Source organism: Xiphophorus maculatus, chromosome 18 (assembly GCF_002775205.1).
Source record: "Xiphophorus maculatus strain JP 163 A chromosome 18, X_maculatus-5.0-male, whole genome shotgun sequence".
Lineage (NCBI taxonomy): Eukaryota > Metazoa > Chordata > Actinopteri > Cyprinodontiformes > Poeciliidae > Xiphophorus > Xiphophorus maculatus.
Genome location: NC_036460.1, coordinates 20,178,145 through 20,200,611, shown reverse-complemented (window position 1 = coordinate 20,200,611; position 22,467 = coordinate 20,178,145). Strand labels below are relative to the sequence as shown.

Here is a 22,467-nt window from a genome sequence, read left to right as displayed (position 1 = left end):
AGACAGATATCATAAAAAAGTGGTCCTGTTCGCCCTTTTAGAGGAATTCTCACCACAACAATAAGCTGTGTCTATTTAGAAATAATCTATCAATATTTGGAGCCTTCCTCGGAAACAAAAAATAAAAGTGAAGACATTGTTTAACATTTTGATGTTTTACATTTTCTGTTATCTTTTTGGGATCCATGTGAAATTTATATCATACCATATTTAGGACTGCACAGTATTATAAAGTAAGGCCACGGGAATATTATTGGTAGAGATGGCAGTGAGGATGTCGAGTAGACAAATCCCAATTTTCCTTGTGTCCATCTTCCTCATGTTTGCTTTCAGCCATCTTTGTACCAGGTGTGACATCCTGAAGCCAGACTTCATCAAACTGGCCGATTATCTTATCTGTAAGCAAAATGTATATTTCTAAGGCAAACATATGGAATAAGACCTTCTAAATGTAGTTATATTCATGAGGTTATTGCTCAGAATATTAATCTTTTTGTGGTTATGTTCTTTGCAAACTCATTATACTTTCAAAGGTTGCACATGTAAGCTTCCAGTTCTTGAGGCCTGGGCTATTTCTGGATCATTCTCAGATGGTTTATCAGAGGAAGTATCTTCTACGGCTGGCCTAAAGCAGTGGATACTTTTCTCATGTTTAGTTGAAAAGATGTCAGCTGGCATTCACATTCAAAGTTTAGTTGTGTAAATGTTTTGTTGCCAGTGACTCAGAAAAACAATCTTGGTAGCACCTTGACATTACAGCACTTTGAATTGTCTTTGGCTGAAAGGTGCTATATAAATAAAGTTGCCTTGCCTTACATAACTGTCCTCTGATACCTGTTCAGTGGAATGTTTTCCTCATGCTTTTCTTTCTAAATGTTGTGCTCAAGTAAATGTCGATCCATCTGCAACCTTCATGGGCGCATCCCGTTGCAGTTCACCAAGGAGAATACCAGCAATCAGAGATGTTTAAATGAGATTTTTCCAGATTTCCTGGCTATTTTAGAGCAAAATTTTGCCAGATGAATTCACATTTAGTCATTTTGTGACCAGCAGACAAAGCATTTTCAAAGGCCTGGAGCCAGTTATTTAGAGAGGAGAGCTGCTATTAACTTACATCATCATTTAATAGATGTGTAGTTAACATGTGATAACATACATTGACTAATGATGTAAGTAACAAAGCAGACTCAAGACAAACAAAATGGCATCGTGAAAGTGGAATAACATTTATTGAGCAGTTATATTTCTGTTTTAAAAATTGACAAAGAACAACAAAAAGTGCTTCACAGCAGCAGCAGCTGGAGTGCAGGCATCTGTTTAGGCTGAACAGATATTCTTGCTACTGGCAAAAACAACAAAACACAATAATTTGGGAAATGCCAGTGAAAATGTGTAAAAACTTTAAAATAAATGTGTGTTAATCTCAGATTGGAAGTTAGCTGTAGGTTGTGTGGTGACAAAATAAACTACTACTCTTTCTGAGTTGTAGTTGTTTTGAATTGTTTAATTATTGCTCTAACTTACATAAATTGCTGCTCCCGTCTCCACAGATTTGTTCTCTCTGGGAACCTGCACGGCGGCACTGTGGTGGCCAGTTACCCTTTCGACGACTCTGCCTCCCACCCGCAACAGGACTTCTACAGCCAGTCGGAGGATGACAGTCTGTTTCGCTACCTGGCCCTGGTGTATTCCCAAAATCACCCTGCGATGAAGACGGGTCAGCCTAACTGTCCCGGCTCTCCCGGAGAAACCTTTAAAGACGGGATCACCAACGGAGCCTACTGGTACGATGTGCCAGGTGAGTGGTTTAGCCGTTCAGCTGTTCATGTTAAAATGTTTAAAATAAATCTGACGGTGAAAGTCCACTGCAGTATGATCAGTGTGATGTCGGGAAATTAAAAAGTAGGCCAGTTTTTGTTATGAGATTGCTTCAAACAATTTTAATCTTAGTCATGTTTTTACAGCCACAGTCAGCTGGCTTAGACTGAGTCCAGTTTTATGGGTCACATTCTTTGTGCTGTCCTAGAAGCTTTTCAATTACAGCTGGCCTGCTATTGTTTTTGATGTTAGCGTAAGTCTGTCATTTGTGGACATACAACTCTCCCTTAAAGTGATTGTGCAGGGACCGTCTGTCTAAAACCTAAGAATGTTTCTGATTGTCGGATTGTTTGCAGCATATTCAGGAATGTGTTGGTGCACAAGCTGCAGCATGTTCAGGATGAATTAGATTCAAGTTGTTTCAGTTTATTTAATTGAAGGCAGGACTCTGTTTCTTTTATCAGGAACACGGCAGGATTTTATGTCTGCTTTTCTCTTTAATATAATCTACATTCTAGAAAAGTTTTTTTTGACATATCCTACGACAGTTTTAACCAATATGTAAAAGATATATATTTTTATAAAAGTTACATACTCCATCTTTAAATTAAAGATTGTACTGGTTCCCTAATTCTCACATAAAAGTGTTTCTACTAAGAAATAGACTGCTGTTGGCAAATAAAGACAAATTAATCATTTCCAGAACATAGATGATCTTTGTTGCAAAAGTATTTCCATTGTTTGTAGTCAAACAGTCTTAAGGGGCAAATATTTGTCATCATGCATATCTGGAAGCACTTCTTGTTTTATTGCTCCTCACTCAAAAGGCATTTTTGTGCCAAGAAAAAATACTATTTTGCTTTGAAAGACAATAATTTACAATCTGGTCTTTTTCATCAGTCATTCTTTTAATATTTATACTGTTTTCTGCTTCCTGAACATGATAATATACAGTATTCTTCTCTGAGGTATTAATTGTTGCCAGGAATTCAACATTAAATTCAATCCCCTCCATCCTCCACTTGTTTACTTAAGTAGTTTTTAGTAAATCAGTCATAATTGTGGTATGACTGATATTATAACTGATTTATTGTCTTTACATGAATGAGTAATGTAAAGACAATAGAGGCTGGAATAAATCCATACTTTGTTTGCATGTGACATGATGTTTCAAACAGTCCCTGTGACCTTTAACCTCTTGAACACCAGTAGGCTCAATGTGTTACTGTCAATGCAAAAGGAGAATTCCTGTCACTTGGAAAAGAACAGCCAACAAATTTAGCATTTGTGTTAATAATACGTCGCAGTCACAGATATTCAATGACTACATTTTAGAGTCTTAGCGTGTGGCCCTTATTATTTGTACCAATGCAAAGAAAACCTGCAACAAACACCATTCTGTTTTCTTTTTGTTTCTAATTTTTGGAATACTATCAGGTACAGTAACAATTGTGTGCCTGAAACCTGAAATTGGATCAACCATCATATGTTGCTTCTTTGTTTGGTTAGCTTTGTTAGGATGGTGCTGTGCGAGTCTGTAGCTTCAGGTTTCGGCTCAGGTTTCCTCTGGTGATGCTCTTGTGTTGTAACAAGTTTTATAACGAGAGCCCATCGGGAGGCGACTCCTTATGCGTCAGCTCAGCCTGATTTAATTGCCTTCATAAAAACATGGGTCCCTGGACCCAGTTTGTCTGTTTTTCTCCCTATTATTCTTACCAAGTTTATTGTATAAGCCATGGTGTATTCTTTTACCCCCAAATTATCATTTTTATTTCCTGATTGTATTAATATTTTTAGTCAGATTTGTAGTCCAGTTTTTTATTTATTTTTATGTTCACACATTTAAATAATTTAATGACTTACTTGTTCATTAAATTGTTACTTTTTGACCAGGTTTATCTTGGCTCTTGGCTGTCTAAAAAAATGAACCCACCATCAAGTAGAGATAGATTCTGCTCTCCATATGATTCAAGATAAGCACCACTTAGTGTGAAATAGTTCAATAGATATCACCTATTCAACTGAGGGATGCCACTGTCCAAAATGTCACCTAAATTTGGACTTACCGGCACTGGATGGAAACATTGTCTGGAGGACATGGAGTGAGATCACGAGAAGCCGAGGCAAACTGCCAGGAGGGAGAGTGAGGAACAGAGGACGGTTCTGTTTGGCAGACAGAGCCTGAAATAATAATCCACCGTCATGTTTCACAATGATTCACTGTAATCTAATCAGGAAGAACTCTGCTTCTTCTTTAACCTGAAACTGGATTTAAGTTTTGACTTTTCAATTTAAGGTTTTTTTTCCAACTAACGACTAATTAAAAAAAGTAGATTTGAGACTCTTTGCAAGTAGTTTATATGATGATTGTTACAGAACTGAAACCCTTGAGGAGCCTGAGGTCACTGCAGTCACTGAATCTGTGCTGCTTGTCTTTGTTTCTGTGAACAACCGACAGGTCTACTTAGAAAAGCAGGTGCTTCTTCTTGGTGTTTGATTTTTATAGCTCAACCACTGCAGACATCCTGCAGTAAAGCGCATCCTGGTCTAGCTCAGGTTTTGACTTGATTGTCTATTCGGTGGTTTCCTGCTGCATTCAGGGTGTGACAATCTCCTCCTTCAACAGGATATTTAAGTCCAGGTCTGCAGGTCTGTGCGTTTGTTAAACTTTGTGGGTGCAGGGTGTTTACTTTAGTGGTTTGCTTCAGTGACAGTTAAACTATGAAGCAGATGTAGCCAGAGACAAAGGCTTGTGTCTTGTGCTCTGTAGCTAATAATTTTCTGTCATTACTGAATGTAGACACTTATATTACTCATCCCTCATAGGTGAGATATTTTAAAATATTTTATATATAGTTTGGTTGCCGTGTTACCCAGTTCTGTCTCTTCCCTCAGAGCTTAAAGTCCCAAAGGTGCCCTGAAGGTAAATTTTAGTACGCCCCTCCTTCAAATAAATGCTGAGGCCATGTTTCTTTATGTTGTGGGCTGGTTTTTATAACGGATGGGTTTGCATGCAGTTTATGTTTGTCATTTTTGTTCCACAGCAAAAAGGATGAGGCTCCTTTTTCAACAGCTGACAGAGCACATGAACACTTCAGTTAGGTAGACCTGCAGCCAACCTCTCAGCAGGCGCACGACTTAGCTAGAAGCACTTCTGATTGGGCCAAGTCTTCTTTATGGCAGCAGCAGCGAGTTGGGCGTGGGACCTCCAGCATCATGGCAGGAACCCAGCTGTCATGCTGCGAAGTGGTTCCATTAAGCTTGTGTCAGCATTTATGAAAAAAAATTAGAGTTAAGTGGTTCAGCAAAAAAAAAAAAAACAATATAAAATGATGAATGTTTTACCTTGGAATGTAGTAATAGGAGAACAGTTTTCTAGGTGTTGCCTTGAATATATTCAATTTAGGTTGACAATATATTTGCAACACTGTCTTTTCAAATACACGTTTCTACGTTAATATTTATATTATTAGATTTTACACATGCTTGTTTTATGTTGGTGATTTTGTTATTGTGCCTATATGCTGAAGATTTATTACATAACAGAAAAGATGCTTCTGAAAAGCATATTTTTATTTAAAAATGTATTCAACATTAATTTTTCTTTCAAGGTCTGTTGTTGACCGTCTTGTGAGTTTTTTCATGTTTTTTTAATCACACGTTTTACATCTACCCACCGATTCATTGACCAGACAGGTTTCTGCTGTAGTCTGTGCTGTTTGTCGTTTTCATCTCATCCAAGACTTTTCTTCTTTTGGCCATCCACAAATATCTATTTCACTTTGACTGATGTTGAGGTGTGGGACATCAAATATGGTTGACACATAGTCATGGTTTTCGGGATGATTTGAATTTGAATCTGTAAGAAAATAAAAACAGGTTTTGCATTTAATAGATTATTGATGTTGGATGTTGGAAATGTATTAGTATCCCTTATTTTCTTTGTTTAACCAGGTAAAAACCCCCATTGAGATCCAGATCTCATTTGCAAGAGAGACCCTGGCATAAATTTGCAGAAATAGAAAATAGTAATTGATTAAAACTTGTCCATAACTTTTAAAATCAAAACACACTGACAGCGGAAAGTTAGATAACCTACATGTAAAAGCACTGAGTTGTAACAAATGCTATGCTATTCTGATACATTTATACTTAACTAACTGGATTACTTTAAACAGTACAATTATGAAGTCGTGTTTTGCTATTCTTGTTGGTCTAAAATTTTATTTGGAAGAATCTTCAAAGAGTCTCAAAGTCTTAAGTCAAGAGCCTTAAAATTAGAAGGAATCCTGGAGTTTTTTAAAAAAGTTTTTCCTCTGTAATTGAGACTGGAGTGAGGTGGTGCCATTGAACAAGTTATTTTTCAGTGCACAGTTCCTGATCCCATTTACTCCGACTGCTTAATAAGGTTGTAACTGTTTGACTTTGTTTCTTTGGCCACCAAGCGTGCAGTCATGGCAGCTCTTCACCGATGGGAAGAGCTGCCCGTCGGTGATGCCTAGAACTGCTCCACAGAGATGGTCGGCCTGCTCTCCTATGTGTGTTGCTGTTGACTTTACCAGAAGGTTGGGTGACTTGTGAACTGCGGATGCTTCATTGTGACTTTTAGTCACAGTAAATAATCTCTCACCAGAAGTATTCAAGTGGAAAAGGCAAACCCTGACCTTACCAGAGGAAATAATGTCTGGCAGCTTAAGAGAGTATCCAGTTATATTGTAGAGTCTGACAAATTTTAAATGTATAATTAGGCTGTTGTAGTGTGCTGATGTTTATGTTGATGCTGTGTTATTCAGGAGGAATGCAGGACTACAACTACCTGTACGGGAACTGCCTGGAAATCACCATGGAGCTGAGCTGCTGCAAACACCCTATGGCTTCTGAGCTGCGTAAGGAATGGGATCTGAACAGGGAGTCCCTTCTGGCCTACATGGAAAAGGTAAAGCTCACAAAAAATAAGTTTATCCCTTAGAAACTAAAACATCCCTCAGTCATCATGAATCTTTCAGTACGAATCCTTTTTAAACTCACAGTACTATTTTCTTGCAGGTACACATGGGAGTTCGTGGCTTTGTGAAAGATGCAGTTAGCGGTGCCGCCCTCAGCAATGTCAGCATTGTGGTTGCTGGAATCCGCCACGACCTGACCACAGCAAAATTTGGAGACTACTACCGCCTTCTGCTCCCGGGAACCTACAACATCACAGCTGTGGCTCCAGGGTGAGTTTCTCCACACACCACATTTGGTGCGAAGTGAAGCTATTTATTAAGCAACAACCTTTAAAGCATAGTAACAGTGTTGTAAGTCGGAAACACACACAAAAAGTCTGGTTAAAAGTCGTTATTTATTAAAACTGTTTCCAAGTTAGTGATGAAATCTTTCTATATTGTTTTTCTCTCATAATTTCAGTCAAAGGAATTCAGATTCTTGAGAAATGAAAATCTGAAAAATGTCATAGGCATTTGTATTTAACACCTCCTGAGTCAAAATATAGTTTTTATAACCAATAAAATTACTGGACCAAATGATTTGTATGTCTCAATCAGCTTTACACAACTAGAGGGTCAATATTTTTGCTTCTGTGCAAAATAGCTGAAGCCCAGTCAGACTGGATGGAGAGTTTATTTGAGCAGCAAGTTTCAAGTCTTGCATTTAAATTGTAACATTTAATACATTAAATACTTTGATTTAAACCATTTAATATGCTTAGCGTTTATCATACGGGACATGAATCTCTGGCCCAGTCTTAAGTTGTTTGCTGCCTGCAAGACAGAGTTTTTTTTTTTCTTTGTTGCCCTCTATTTAGCTCTGTTATATTTTCCTACGACCTCAATTGTGGATCTCTGTTGTTCCTCCAGAGTTACCTCTTGGCTTCTTCTCAGATTAATGCTCTCTCCTTGCTCAGCCTGTCAGTTGTCTACAGGCTGGGCAAGGAACTACGGTAGGAGATATTGATTTGAAAACTAACTTTACTTTAAACTTCTCCATGACTCTCTCCCTGATCTCTGTGCTGTGCAATTTGTTTTCTAACACACCTCAGAGACTCTTAAAGAGAAGCAGGATTTATCCTGACATCAAATTACACACAAGTGAACTTTTTTTAGTAATTTTGTCACATCTCTATGTAATCAGTTTTACAGGATTTTAGAGTTCTCAGAATAAAGGGGCTAAATACAAATTCCTTCCACACTTCTTAGTATTTTATTAAAAACTCTTGAAAATTATGCATATTTTTTCTTTTACTTCACAGTTCTGCATACAGAATCTGTGTTAATTTGGTGATTTTTCACCCAATGTTTAAAAGAAAACGCATTGTCAATTTGTGTTTGTAGCATGACAAGATGTAAAAAAGTTCAAGGGCTGTGAATTGTTTAGCAAGTAACCACACATCCTGTCTTACTTCCTCCAAAAGTTACAAAACAATTAGTTTAAAAAGCAAAGAAGACAATTTCTCATCTAATCTAGTGGGGAACGTTCTGGTAAAGCAAAAACCAGAATAGTGACACGGTTGGGGCATCACTTTTTGTAATTTTGATATTAATGCCTAATCGTTCTCAATGTGTCTTTCTCTGTGTATGCAGGTACCTATCAAAAACATTCAACAATGTTCAGGTTATTGATGGCAAACCCAGAGAGATTAACTTTACCCTGCAGCCTGTTGTCAGTGAGGCTGCAGGCAAAACCCCCCAAACTACAACCTCAGCTCTGCCCACCAGTCACTTCGTTGCTCCCTCTACGAAGGCTTCCAACAGCAGCCAGGCTCACACAGTTCCCACCACCCCTCCATTCGTCCCACCTGGTCATGAGCCCATCCATCCAAAAGAGTTTCGTCACCACAACTATGCAGACATGGAGCTCTTCTTACGAAAGTACAGCAGCGAGTTTTCCTCCATCACCCATCTTTACTCCATCGGCCGCTCTGTACAAGACCGGGAGCTCTATGTGATGATAATCTCGGACAACCCTAATGTTCACGAGCATGGTGGGCGGCAAACTGCACAACACAATGAGGGCAGCTGCCCTTTTTTAAGGTCATTTATACAGGATGTGTATGTATATTGTTAATGCATTGACGTGTTTCTCTTTATGTCTTTCAGGGGAGCCGGAGTTCAAGTATGTGGGCAACATGCATGGAAATGAGGTGGTGGGAAGAGAACTGCTGCTCAACCTCATTGAATATCTGTGTCGCAACTATGGTACCGACCCTGAGGTCACTCAGCTGGTCAACAGCACTAGGATCCACATCATGCCCTCCATGAACCCCGATGGCTACGAGGTGGCTATGGAAGGTAAGAGAAATATTTACGGGCATACAATCTCAAACTCCTGGAGACTGACATCATATATTTTCTTTAATTTAAGAATTTTTTAAATGTAGATTTTGGTAAGTATATGGCTTTCAGATAGTTGAGGGTGAGTTATGCTTGCACTGCAAAACAGCCAGCAATTTCAGTGCTTTGTAAAGCGTAGTATAACTATAGTAATGGATCCAGTGTTTTTGATACTGCAGCTTCCAGACATCAGATTTCCGACTAAGACATGGGAATAAAAAATCTGTGACGTAGGGCTGCAATTTAGAGATGCTGCATATTACACAAATAAGTGCCCTGCTATGAAACAATTAAATAATTGCTACACAAATGCTATTGGAATGTCCAGATAATAATCTCATGCTACATTATGCATGCACTCTGTCTTCACTGATGAAAATTCATTCACCTTTTGATATTGCAGGGGAGTTGGAAAAGTATTTTTAGTAACACAGCAACTAGTTATTTGAAGTCTTGAAGGCACCTATATTCTTTGTATGGTATGTAATACGTTTAGTGCAAGATGGTCAAGAGGTTAAGAAAAGAGGACAAAAGGTCAACACCATGGAACAAAGAGATATACTCTGTTCTTCATGCACAGTAACATTAATTTAACCATAAACAACACACACACACACACACACCCCTCCTAACAGAACTTGTTTTTTTTCTGAAATGCGCTTATTCAGACCCATTAAAGCAATATTTCACCAGTCATTATGAACTATTAAACATATGTGTATTTGTGTCAGGTCTTTTAAGCTTTTTCAGGATTGCTGTCAACCATTTTTTAAACCTGTCCTACAAAACAACAAAAAACATCTTTTAAAATAATTATGGTTCCTTTTGCCCATGCATGATGACTGTTCATGCATATTAAGATAAGTAGTAATAATAGTAGTGCAGAAACTTACCAAGGACCTGATGATTTTCACTTTTGGTCCGTTTGACATTCCTGTTGAACCTGTAGTCAACCGTTCAACAGTCAAGTCAAGTCACTTAATTCTTTGTAATTTGTGTGCGTTCCTGTCAGTCTGTATGCTTGGGATGTTTGTCTTCTTGCTCGCTCTTTGTGTTTAAATTTAGGACCTGTTTACTTTACAGACACATCTAGTTTTTTCTCTTCACGGTTGGTCAAAGGCACTCTCAAAGCAAATGCATTAAAAAGTGGTCCAAACCATGAAAATGCCAGTTCCATGTTCCGCGAGCATTGTAGTTATTATTTAAAAGAGCGACTAACTTTTTATAGTGTAGAAAATATATCAATATTTTAGCAAAAATATATTGGACAAATGTAGCTGTTTTTATGTCACTATCTCCATTCTTATTGTGAAATCCATGTGCCCTCCTTCAACTTCTCTGTTCATCTATTGAGCTGCTTTCCTGTGTGACATCCTTTAGTCAATAATAACTGCAGAAGTACAAAAGGAAGTGAAGTTTAAAGCACCAACCTTCAAACAAGAACATGCTTCAGTGACTGTTGCATAGCAGTGTCTCATCACCTGAGTTTGCTTCCCTGTAGGTGACGTGAAGGGCACCAGAGGACGGAACAACAGCAATGATTATGATCTGAATCGCAACTTTCCAGACCAGTTTGTCACCATCACCGAACCCAGGCAGCCAGAGACAATAGCTGTCATGAGCTGGTTAAAGAGCACCCCGTTTGTTTTGTCTGCAAACCTTCACGGAGGTAAATACGTCATTCAGTGTAAAAGTTGTCATTTAACTACATTTATATATTCATTTTCTATTTCATCCACTAAACACCTTATTATTTAGCACCACAGTTGCTTGTTAATTACACTAACAAAGCAATGAAATGCAATGTTTTTGTGAAATACAGGCTCCTTAGTGGTCAACTACCCCTTCGATGATGACAAAGAGGGGCTTAGTCATTACAGCAGGTCGCCTGATGATGAAGCATTTAAGCAGGTGGCCAAAGCATACTCACAGGTAAATTAATCTCTTCCAGGCTAAAATGTATGCTCATAGTTTTATTCATGTGCTTATAAACTATCATCATGTACCGTGCCTGACAGAATTATTAATACCTCTTCAACCTTTTCTTGTTTTGCCTTTTTAAAGACCTGATAAATTACATACAACCACAAAATGGAAAGAAAATAATACATTTATATCTGATAAGTTTCGGCTTAAGAATTGATTGCAGTGGATTTAATTTAATGCAGTTTTCCATTTTCAAAAACAAAAAATCTTCTTCTGCTGAAGAGTTCTATAATCATTTTTGTTTGTCTGGCATAGAAAATCCCCCAAAATACATGGATATTTTCTTTTGTTGTTTTTTTGTTTTTTTTTTGCAATGCAGCAAAAGTTAAAAAAGACAGGCTCACTCTTGCCTGTTCAATCTGTGAAGAGATTTGGCTTTAAACATCAAAACAATTGAATTTGTTGTTTAGTTGTCTTTGTGTTGAATTTGTGTGCAGGAGAATCCTCTTATGTACAAAGGTCACCCTTGTAATGACCTGGACCCAGAGGACTATTTTGAGGATGGCATCACTAATGGAGCCAACTGGTACACTGTTCCCGGTAGGCCTTCATTGCTCAGAGCTCATATAAAACCAACTATTTACATGAATAATATTTTCTTTTCAAGATTTGAAATGTGCCTTTCTCACTCCTGCTTTGAATGTCTTAACTTTACCTAAGTGAAATCAAATAACCTCACAAAATTATGTAAAAAAAAAACAAAGGATTGGAAAACTTTTATATAGATAATGTGATTTCTTTACAGCTTTGACATTGTAACCATCATTGATACCAAATGCATAAACGGTGTGCAGAAAATCTTTATCGAGTCTTTATTATTTTGGATCCATGAATATGTTTATAAAAAGATTTGACAATCAGTGATTTAAGATCGCTGTTCATTTAAAAAAATTTAACATATAGTGGGAGCATTTGGAGGTGAAAACCGCTGCCCACATTGACATTGTTCACATTTACCAAAATAATATCTTGATGAACCAGAAAAAACCCCCGACATTATGGCTGAATTAAATCAGTTTTGCTAAGAAGAATTGACAAAATTTCTCAAGAAATGTCAAACGCTCATTGCCACCATTGATGGGCATCCATACCATTTATTAGGTAACCCCCTCGGCAAACTAAATCTAAATTTGAAAACTGTATTTTGTATTTACTCATTTTATCTTTAGTCTAAAATAACTTTTGTTTAATAGGCTGACACATTTTAGTCTGACAAAAAAAAAAAAGAAAGTAAAAACAGAAATGAGGAGTAAAGAGGCAAATACTTTTTTCCAGTATTGCAGACTCCTCTTGTTACTTGTTTTCAAACTAGAAGAGTCCGCTGCTGGACAGTTGGTAAAATGCAAGTCAATGCTTGCCTGCCCTGGTTTTATTTTTTGGCTTCAGTCAGAGAAGCGAACTCTGTGCCAATGCCAAAAATAATTAAGACTTTATGTTTTTTCCAGGTGGGATGCAGGACTGGAATTACGTCAACACAAACTGCTTTGAGGTGACCATCGAGCTGGGCTGCGTCAAGTACCCCCTGGCTAAGGAGCTACCAAAATACTGGGAACAAAACTGGAGAGCTTTGCTGCAGTTTATGCACCAGGTACAAAAATCAGGAGTTAATGTTAGCATGTACTTCACTTTCACTGTTTTCTACTTACTCCTGTTTGTTTTGTTGTTTGTCACTGTAGGTTCACACGGGAATAAAAGGCACCGTTTCTGACCAGGATAAAGTGGGAATTCCCAATGCCACCATCAGCGTGGGGGTAATAGACCACAACATCACTACAGGTCATACTGGAGACTACTGGAGACTGCTGGTTCCTGGGACTTATGCAGTCACTGCCTCTGCTGATGGGTAACGTTTATATTTCAGAAAGTTCCAGAGAAAAGGCTTCCCTTCCACTACCTAAAAAAATCAATTTATTTTTATCTGTAAAGGTATAAGCCCTTGACGACCTACGCTACAGTCTCAAAGGACCAAGCAGAGGTAGTGGACTTCAGGCTGACCCGCTTAAACTCGGAAAATACCGGCCATGTGTCCACTGTTCCCCAGCTGACCCGGAGCCCATCTGACAGGAAGCTCTCCAGCTTGATAAAGGAGCTGTCTCTAGACCAAGGTTTGGAGCAGCTGGTCAAGAGCACAGCCACCGATAACAGCTTCCGCTACCGACGCCCAAAAGACCTGGAAGCTTTTTTGAGAGGCCTCACACTGAACTTCCCCCAAATTACATCTTTACACAAGTGAGTATGCTGTTAATATCCGAAACCACTGACTTGCAGGGTCTGGGTGATAAATCGATTTTACTGATTTGTCATATATTTGGTTTTTGAAGATTTAATTTTTGGAAAATCTGTATTTTTATGTTTTCATCAATAGGCACCTTTAGTTTTCATAGTTCAGAGTGGTGACGGCAAGCCCAGGACTCCCATCGAGAATACAGTCACAATCTTAGGAGAATAAAGTCATAATTTTATAACTCCCAACAAAAAGAATAACAAAAAAGAAGAAACTTAAAATGAGGAAAGCTCTCTGGTGAAGTTATATTTAAAATTTTTGAGATAATGTTAATAGAAATTCTTAATTTTTTAATGCAGCAGCATCATATTATTATCTGTAACAGGACTTTGAAGTGATTGTGCAAATTGCTGAGTATATTTGAACTAGAAAATTCCTGAAGAAATTTAACCGGGGCCTGCCAAAGTGTGCCTGTCGGTTTGGACCCAGTGTTCGGATGCTAAAAATTAGCATCAATGCTAAGATTAGCTACTGCGCAAGACAGTGACCTGACCTGAGAGAAAAAGATAATGCAAGGTAATATTATTGCATCACCTATGGCGGTGCACTAGTGGAGGGCAGTGAAGTGCTAATGTTTGTGCTAATGTTAATGTACTGCCTTGCTATGAAAGGCAGCGCACTAACCTAAGAGAGAAAGATAATACAGGCTAAAATTATTGCACCGCCTACGGCCGTGCACTAACCAGAGGGGAGTATTAAGGCTTTTATTTTGAAATTTTAAGTATACTTCATTTTAAATGTCCAAACTAATCCCATGAGTAACAGTGATTGGGTTAAATCGTTTCTATAATGCCCAAAAGAGCAATTACCTGATGTAAAAATTGTCAATGCTTTTATTTTGAAATGTTTAATAAGCTTCATTTTAAATGGCCACACTAATCCCATGTGTAACAATGGTTGGGTAAAATCAATTATAAAATGCCCAAAACACAAGTAGTTCTAAAGGCCAGCTCAGTCCTCCTCTGTAGTAACTGACAGTTCCGCCATGTTGTAGTCCTAACCTTGAGTCATTGTAGTTCTAAAGAGCAGCTCAGCTGTCGCGTGATGAAGCAGACAGGAAGAGACAGAATTCCAGTAGTTTGAAGTAGTTTGTTTTTCTGAAAGATCTGAGAGGAATATTCAGGCTTTTATTTTGAAATGTTCAGTAAGCTTCATTTTAAATGTCCAAACTAATCCCATGAGTAACAGCGATTGGGTGAAATCAGTTATATAATGCCCGAAAGAGCAATTACCTGATGTAAAAACTGTCAAGGCTTTTATTTTGACATTTTTATTAAGATTAATTTAAAATGGCCACACTAATCCCATGTGTAACAATGGTTGGGTAAAATCAGCTATAAAATGCCCAAAACACAAGTAGTTCTAAAGGCAGACTCAGTCCTCCTCTGTAGTAACTGACAGTTCTGCCATGTCGTAGTTCTAACCTGCATGTTCTGCCATAGTTAGAACTACAGTGATGCGTTTTTGTAGTCCTAATCAGCTGCACTGCTCTGTCCTGTTCTTTGTTCTGTTGCTATGGTAATGAAGCTTGTCTGTCAGACACTCAGGGCTGACAGAATTCCATTTCTTTGAGCCAGCCAGTTTGACAGAAAAAAGCAGTCCTAACAACTCCTTCCCGTTCGGGAACCGTGATACGTACTTGAAAACCGTTTGGAGCATCTGAGAGGGCTATTTGTCGTCTCCAATAGTACCACGATTCATATTCTCTACCTCACTCACAGTAATAACAGCGATGAGAGAAAGATGGTGTGTGCTGAGCTCAGAAATTTTTCAGAAATGCATTGAAGTCAATCTGTGACTATCCTCAGAGGGATATTGAGGCTTTTATCTTGAAATTTTCAGTAAGCTTCATATAGAATTGTTGTTTAGGTTAAATGAGTTATTTACTGGCAAAACAGCCAGTAGTTCTAAATGGCAGCTCAGCCCTCTGTTTTAATTCAGTGTTAGTTAGAACTACAGATATGGCGTATTTGTAGTCCTATCTATTAGCATTAGGTTAAAGGCTAAAGCTAATAGATAGGCACTATCTGCGCAAGCCAGTGCCTTAACCTGAAATAACAAGATAATGCAGGCTAATATTAGGCCCCAATAAAGAGACGTTTTATTAGGTGTGGAACAATAGGTGCCTGCCATGCAAGACATTCTTGTTTAACCTTCTTGTTTTCAAGAAGGTTAGGGATACAAATTTTCTAACCTTGAAAAGTTGAAGATTTTAGAAATTTGGAATGAAGATGATGTCATGGAAAAGAGAACTTCCAACTACAAACACTTGTTTGGATTCTTGTTGGAAAGAAAGAAAATGGTTAAAATACTAGTGGAAACCATTTTTTTTTTGAAAAAAATAGTACTTAACAGTTGATTTCTTTTTACATAAAATCATGGTAAGTCTGGCTATTTTTAGACCATGGGTCACCAACCTTTTTGAGACCAGGAGCTACTTCACAGGTTCAGAGTAACACGAAGGGCTACTTGTTTGATACAGACATAAATTTTCTTTACAACAAAAATTCATTTAAGTAAATATGATTACATGCTGCCTGATCATATTAATGTTAGGGACTATGCACAATAGTTATCAGTAAGGACAGCTATGGTTAATTGCTATATTGTGGTCAGACGTTCTTAGTTCAGAGTTTTAAGTTGGTGAGGTGAGGAACGCCGAAGCCTAAATCTTATAGGTCAGTTTTCTTTTTCTGTGAGTTAAAAATGATGACTGGAGTTTGAACCACTCATCATTTGAACCTCAGGTTCTGCCTGAGCTTTTTACAGTGCGCGGTTCTGGCGGGTTGTCGGTTTATTAGCTTTTTTGTGATTTTGTGAACTGAACAGCTGACGGGTCACCTGTGGGCTGACACAAGCAGATGTCGAAAAAAAATGTCTGACAGATTGGAAGGTACAAAACTATCACTGCACCCGACCTGCAGGAGCACAACCACCTCTCCAACGCGCAAACATCGGCACAAAACTAAACCACTAAAGCAGCGCACCCTTTTATTTCTTTTTTCTTTTTTTTTTTACACAAACGATGCTAAATAATAAAGACATTGAAGCGAAGCAGTGAGATCCACGGAAAGAGGAGGATTGGCGAAATCTTATAACTACGGGAGGTTCAAACTCCACTCATCATTTTTAGCTCACAGAAAAAGCAAACTGACCAATAAGATTTAGGCTTTGGGTGCCCTTTGACCCCCACAGACTCACACTGATGCGCGCTACATACAAGATGTTTTGGCACAAAAGAACTTTTTCTTCTCCATAATTTTGTTATTAGTAAACAGGGTTGGATAATAGAAATACAATAACTTTTCTTTTTTTAATTTAAAGGAAAATCTCTCAGTGCGTCCAGCTGTACAGCTGCTGCTGCAACAATCCAAACTCTCAGTCACTTGTGGGCAATTTAGAATCACACAGAAAAGCTCCAAAAGGGAATCAAACTCAAAACTCTGAACTAAGAACTTCTGATCACATAATAGCAATTAACCATAGCTGCCATGGTAAATTATTACTGATAACTACTGTCAGTAGTCCCTAACATTAACATGATCAGGGAGCATGTAATCATATATATATATATATATATATATATATATATATATATATATATATATATATATATATATATATAGCCAAGACAATTTATGTCTGTATCAGACAAGTAGCCCTTCGTGTTACTCTGGACCCGTGAAGTAGCTCCCAGTCTCTAAAAGGTTGGTGACCCCTGATCTAAGGAATCTGGGTGAATGAGAAAGACAACGGTATACTTTAAACTTCTACTTTAATAATTCTGTCTTTTCCACTTTTCCTTCTCTAATGTCTCCTCCCACTTAGTTAATTAAGAAAACAGAGAAATAAATATATGGTAAACTGCTCTAATATTCCCTAAGTAAACATGCTCTGATCTGCATCCAGAAGAGCTTAGAAAGTTCTCAATTAACTATTGTTCTATTGTCTTTTCTGCAAAGAAAATATCATAAAGCATAACTTATTTTAAATACTTCATGTGAATAGCTGCACATTTAATATGCATGTCTTAAAAGTCTTAACTGTGACATTTGTAAAGCATTTCTTGAGGAAACAATGATAGTTACCCTCTCTGCTGTCGCTATCCCCAAACATCCTGGTACCAGCAACCCCCCAAGCTCCCCTCTCTGCTGTCGCTATCCCCAAACATCCTGGTACCAGCAACCCCCCAAGCTCCCCTCTCTGCTGGCGCTATCCCCAAACATCCTGGTACCAGCAACCCCCCAAGCTCCCCTCTTTGCTGTCGCTATCCCCAAACATCCTGGTACCAGCAACCCCCCAAGCTCCCCTCTCTGCTGTCGCTATCCCCAAACATCCTGGTACCAGCAACCCCCCAAGCTCCCCTCTCTGCTGTCGCTATCCCCAAACATCCTGGTACCAGCAACCCCCCAAGCTCCCCTCTCTGCTGTCGCTATCCTCAAACATCCTGGTACCAGCAACCCCCCAAGTTCTCCTCTCTGCTGTCGCTAACCCCACAGCGTTATGGTACCAGCTGTCGTTACGCAATAGTCAGCCCCGCCCTCAACCTCACAACATCCAAGGAGTGACTACTGACCAGCTCTCCGTCCAACGGGTCCAAAAAATCTCTAAGCCTTCGAGTATTACCCTGAAGCAAGTCTAGTAGAGATGATCTATCTAAGCTGGTGTCGAAGGAGACTCAACTAGCCTTTAACTACCTACAGTCCAAGAGTTATGGCCTTTTCCAGTTAAGAAGCAATCAGCTGAGTAGCCCTCACACCTGCACAACCTCAATAACCACTCCTATTAACGGTAGCGCCCCCTCTAAGTACAACGTGCGCTTGTTACAGACTAGTCAAAATCCTCTTTGAAATAGAAGCAAAGCAGACCTGGCTGTTGTCCTTCGAACACTTCAGATCTTCATCACTCAGTCACCTTTGTCTTTTCTCCAAGTCTGTTGCTGCAACTTTGAGATCCTAGGGTTGAGGCAGAGTAAGGCAGCCAAATCAGGAACCAGGGCTGAGGGTCAAGGGGTCTTGTCCCTTCTGGCGGTGCGAAGTCTCAACTTCCCCATGGCTCCAGGGTGCCAGACCTCTCTTCTTGGTCCCCTTGGCCTTATATACCCTTTCAACCCATGCCTCTATAAGGCGTACGTGACCTCTCGAGCATGCAACTACCTCATCGGAAAGTCCCAGCCATTCCCACATATACCCTGCTTCCCTCCCTTACTTTCCTCGTGACCATCTTAGTTTCAGATCCTTAATTGGGACACAGCTCTGGGGCAAGTCCAGACATGTTCGGACTTGCCTTTTTCCCTTGCCTCTGTATCTAACACATTGTTTGATTATTACTTCAATTACAGTTTTATATATGGTGTATGATCATCATAAGTAAATTCAAAATATCTTGTCCCATAATCATCAAAAAATCAAAATGCAAGATTCACTTGCTCAGGCCTTCATGATCTGTTGTCTGCATTAGTCTGGAATGATCCCACCTCCTCATACCAGTTTTCACAACACAGTGACCCCCCAATACTTACGTCCAGTTACCTGAAATTTTTTTCAGTTATTAAAAAATCCAGGGTGGCACCCAGTACCTCAGCGTTCCCGAATTATACATGTCAACAAAAATACGCCCAACTCTCCGGAATATATTCGGTTTTGGTGTTTCTTCCTCCTGTGTTTGATCAATTTGTGGCTCAATCTTGGTTTTTTCCACCCTGGATTCCATTCTGTCTATCTTGATTTTTAAAGCCACAATCTCCTTATTTAATTCCTCGTTCTCCCTAGTAAGGCACAGCAGTTTTTCTGACTTTTCTTTTAAAGATTTTTCCGCGTCATTTTTTGCCATGGCCCGCTTCCGTTCTAGTTTAATTGTTAATTGTTGCATGTTGCAATAATCATTTTGCATTCTTTCAATTGTTGTTCTCGCTTCCTCCAATTCCAAATTAACTTTAATCATTTGTTTTTTATAATACCCATTCGAACTTATGAGTTTGCAATTCTCTACATGCCAATTTGTTGAGTCATCGGTCCTGTTCAGTCTCTCTAGTTTCCTCTTCAGACTCTCCACTGTTTTCTGAAGCTGCTCATTTTCACTGTTCAGCTTCATCTGGTTCTTCTGGAGAATCTCTAACTTTTGTAACGTGAAATCTTTCTCCGCCATTGTTTCTTTCTCGTTCGAACCTTAAACTGCAAATGAATTTCTCTGTGGAATCTGGGAATACAAAGACAGTCACCAGTGATGTCACAAACAGGATGTGTGACATCACAGTTCAACATCATAGCCACAAGAAGTCTGTTGGGTGTGGGGGGGAAGAGGGGATGTTTTTTTAAAAAAAAAAACTTTATTAACACTGTATAACGACAGAGAGAAACATTTGTTCTGCCTCAAGAAAAAACAAATACAGATAAACATGTTCAAGAAAAAGAAAAAGCTAAGGGGCTTCGGTTCCCAACTGTACATTCAAAGCAATACAGATTTCAATTGTTTTAATATCTATTTTTTGTCTTTGATGGTCGGGATATAAAACTTAACTTCATGGTAAAATGCAGCAAGGCATGGCTTCCCCTACCTGGAACAGTGAATATGATATTTAGCTAGTGACAATAAAGGATTTATCAGAAACTCTGAATTGTTGAGCTTCTAGTGAGGCCAAGTAAGAATCTTCCCATAACAGCATAAATTGTGCTTCTATGTTGTTGTGGATAAAGTCACATGTATTGCTAACTAAGGCTAGGCGCCTGACTACAAATATGGTAATAGGCAGTCAGAAAGGTTCGGCTGAGGAGCCGAGTGTGAATAAAACACCAAGAGACAGGTAGTAAGTTTAAGTTATTGTATTCAAGCTTACAGTTTTGCATAAATTTATGGACCAGTTCGGCAAACATCAAAGAAGCTCATAAACCGACGACCCACCAGAACCGCACACGGTAAAAAGCTCTGCCAGGATCCAAACAACTGCTCTCTTAGAACTACGGGAGGTTCAAACTCCTGTCATTCGTTTTTATGTTGTGTCTCCCAGTCCTCCCTCATCGCCCCCTGGTGGTCCCAGTGCTCCCTTGTCCCTTCGCAAGTCAGTCACTGCTCTCCTTATGCATTGCTATGGGCAGGCCCCAATTATCTTGAGACATTTTATTTAAATTGAATGGAAACAAAAATCAAAGAAGGCAAAACATATATATGTATCACCACATGCTTTTTGAGGAATTAGGAAGCTACAGCAGAAAAAAGCTTCTGATCCCAGCAAACAAAGAGGGCTGAGACTTCAGAGAGGACCAGCAGCAAGTTCTATACCCATACCAACTTATACCAAGTTGTATTACCTATGCTGAAACGTTTTCTAAAAAAACACACAGATGCAGACTATTCAGGCAAAAACTTCTTCTGTTTGACAGTTTTTTTCCCATAGTGTTTCACAGTTGTTGCTTTAAGTTTTATCGTGACTCTGCTTCCTGTCTTCTACATAATAAGTAGATAAATACATGAATAAGTAAATTAATAAAATTTGCATCATTCACTAAGAGAGCAATAATGTTAACGTACAATGTTTTTTGTGAGCCATATGAGCCAAGAGCTGCCTGCTTTTTCCTGTCTTTTACTCATGTTGGTTTATCTGACGCCCCATTAAAGGTAGATTCAAATGTGAAGTTAAAAGTTTTCTGAAACATCAACTTCCGTCAAATCTATATGTAGGCTATTTCTCATTTGCAATACATCCTGTTACATACTTTGCACGTGCCTTAGAATGAATGATGTACAATTGACAGTGTGATGCCATCTTTTTTTTTTCTTATGACATACTTAATCGTTGCTTGACCAATTAAATTTGAGCCAGCTGGCATTACAAACTAACTTAATTGTAATACAACTGGGATTGAATTGGAATGTATATAACCTGTCTTTACAGCTAGATTGATTTGAAAAAATTGTTTCTATATGAAATAGAAATGTTTGTTTTGATATGTCTTGTTGTAAACCAGCTCTGTATAAATAAACTCAGTAATTTGACTACGAAACGTTGCCGTTTTAGGAAAGCAGACTGATGCAAATATGGTTTATCCAAAACTTGAGGTCATCCATCATCGACGGCCTGCTTGGGTGCATCCATGTAGGCAAAATCACACTCGCAGCTCTTTAACCAACTGTGTCATGTACATGCGTGATTTAGAGACAGATTTTAAACAGAGGCACTCAGGATCATTAAACTCAGTGGATGCTGCGTTTTGCCTTTAGCACATCCCATGACAACACAATTCTGTCAACTCCTGTGCATAACCTTTTTTGTTGCTGTAGTAATTGCCGATTAAGAGTCTGTTAGAAAAACAAGAATAAGTCAAGTGTGGAGGTTGAAACTGAGAGACACCGTAAGAGGATGGCAAAGGAAAGAAAAGAAAATGAGTAAGCTCCGAAATAAAACAATCTTGTATCTGAAAAGTAAGACAGAGAAAACTGGGCAAATAAGACAATAAAACTACAGATAGTCAGAATCAACTATTGCTGATGACAGGCTATTGTAATCAATCTATTAGAGAAAAAGCAATCATATAAGCATTCATGGCTAGATTTAATAAAATTTGTTAAAGAGCTCCAACAAGAACACGAGCATTCACCTGCTTTCACATCAATATTTAAATATCAAAGTACATCAAGTCTATCATCAAGTGTCAAAGAGTTTTAAAGAAAGCGTAAACTTCCAAACAGTCACATCGTGGCTCAAACAAAAACAGCCAAAGCGGTTCGCTTCAGCCTTCCTGTGATTTTTGATCTCAGAGGGGTTCAACTCCTGAAGAGCCTGACGTCCTGTCACCATGGCCACCCTGAGTGTTATGCATGAAGCCCACTTTAATTTGAATCTCCATGCACAGAAAACTTTCTGCTGCCTTTGTTGGTTTTCAGGAAGAGGCACAATCCCTTGGTGAAACTAAAAACAAACATTTATTCATCCATTATAATTATAAGGCTATTAAGTCGTTGTAATGTCAATTGATTATTGAAAGAAATTCACAATAGAGGGACCAGTCTCTCTATAAGAAAAATTTAAAACTGAACACATAAACACCCATTAAT

At 38.6% G+C, this 22,467-nt stretch overlaps 1 protein-coding gene across 1 annotated transcript in view; it reads left to right on the top strand.

Moving 5' to 3' along the window:
* cpd (carboxypeptidase D) overlaps positions 1–22,467 on the top strand; it is a 33,596-nt gene that overhangs the window by 855 nt on the left and 10,274 nt on the right. The window contains exons 2-12 of the mRNA XM_023351521.1: positions 1,551–1,798; positions 6,612–6,754; positions 6,865–7,034; positions 8,397–8,797; positions 8,913–9,104; positions 10,648–10,815; positions 10,969–11,078; positions 11,570–11,672; positions 12,578–12,720; positions 12,809–12,975; positions 13,059–13,361. Coding sequence (XP_023207289.1) covers positions 1,551–1,798; positions 6,612–6,754; positions 6,865–7,034; positions 8,397–8,797; positions 8,913–9,104; positions 10,648–10,815; positions 10,969–11,078; positions 11,570–11,672; positions 12,578–12,720; positions 12,809–12,975; positions 13,059–13,361 — 2,148 coding nt within the window. The remainder of the gene's footprint in view (positions 1–1,550; positions 1,799–6,611; positions 6,755–6,864; positions 7,035–8,396; positions 8,798–8,912; positions 9,105–10,647; positions 10,816–10,968; positions 11,079–11,569; positions 11,673–12,577; positions 12,721–12,808; positions 12,976–13,058; positions 13,362–22,467) is intronic.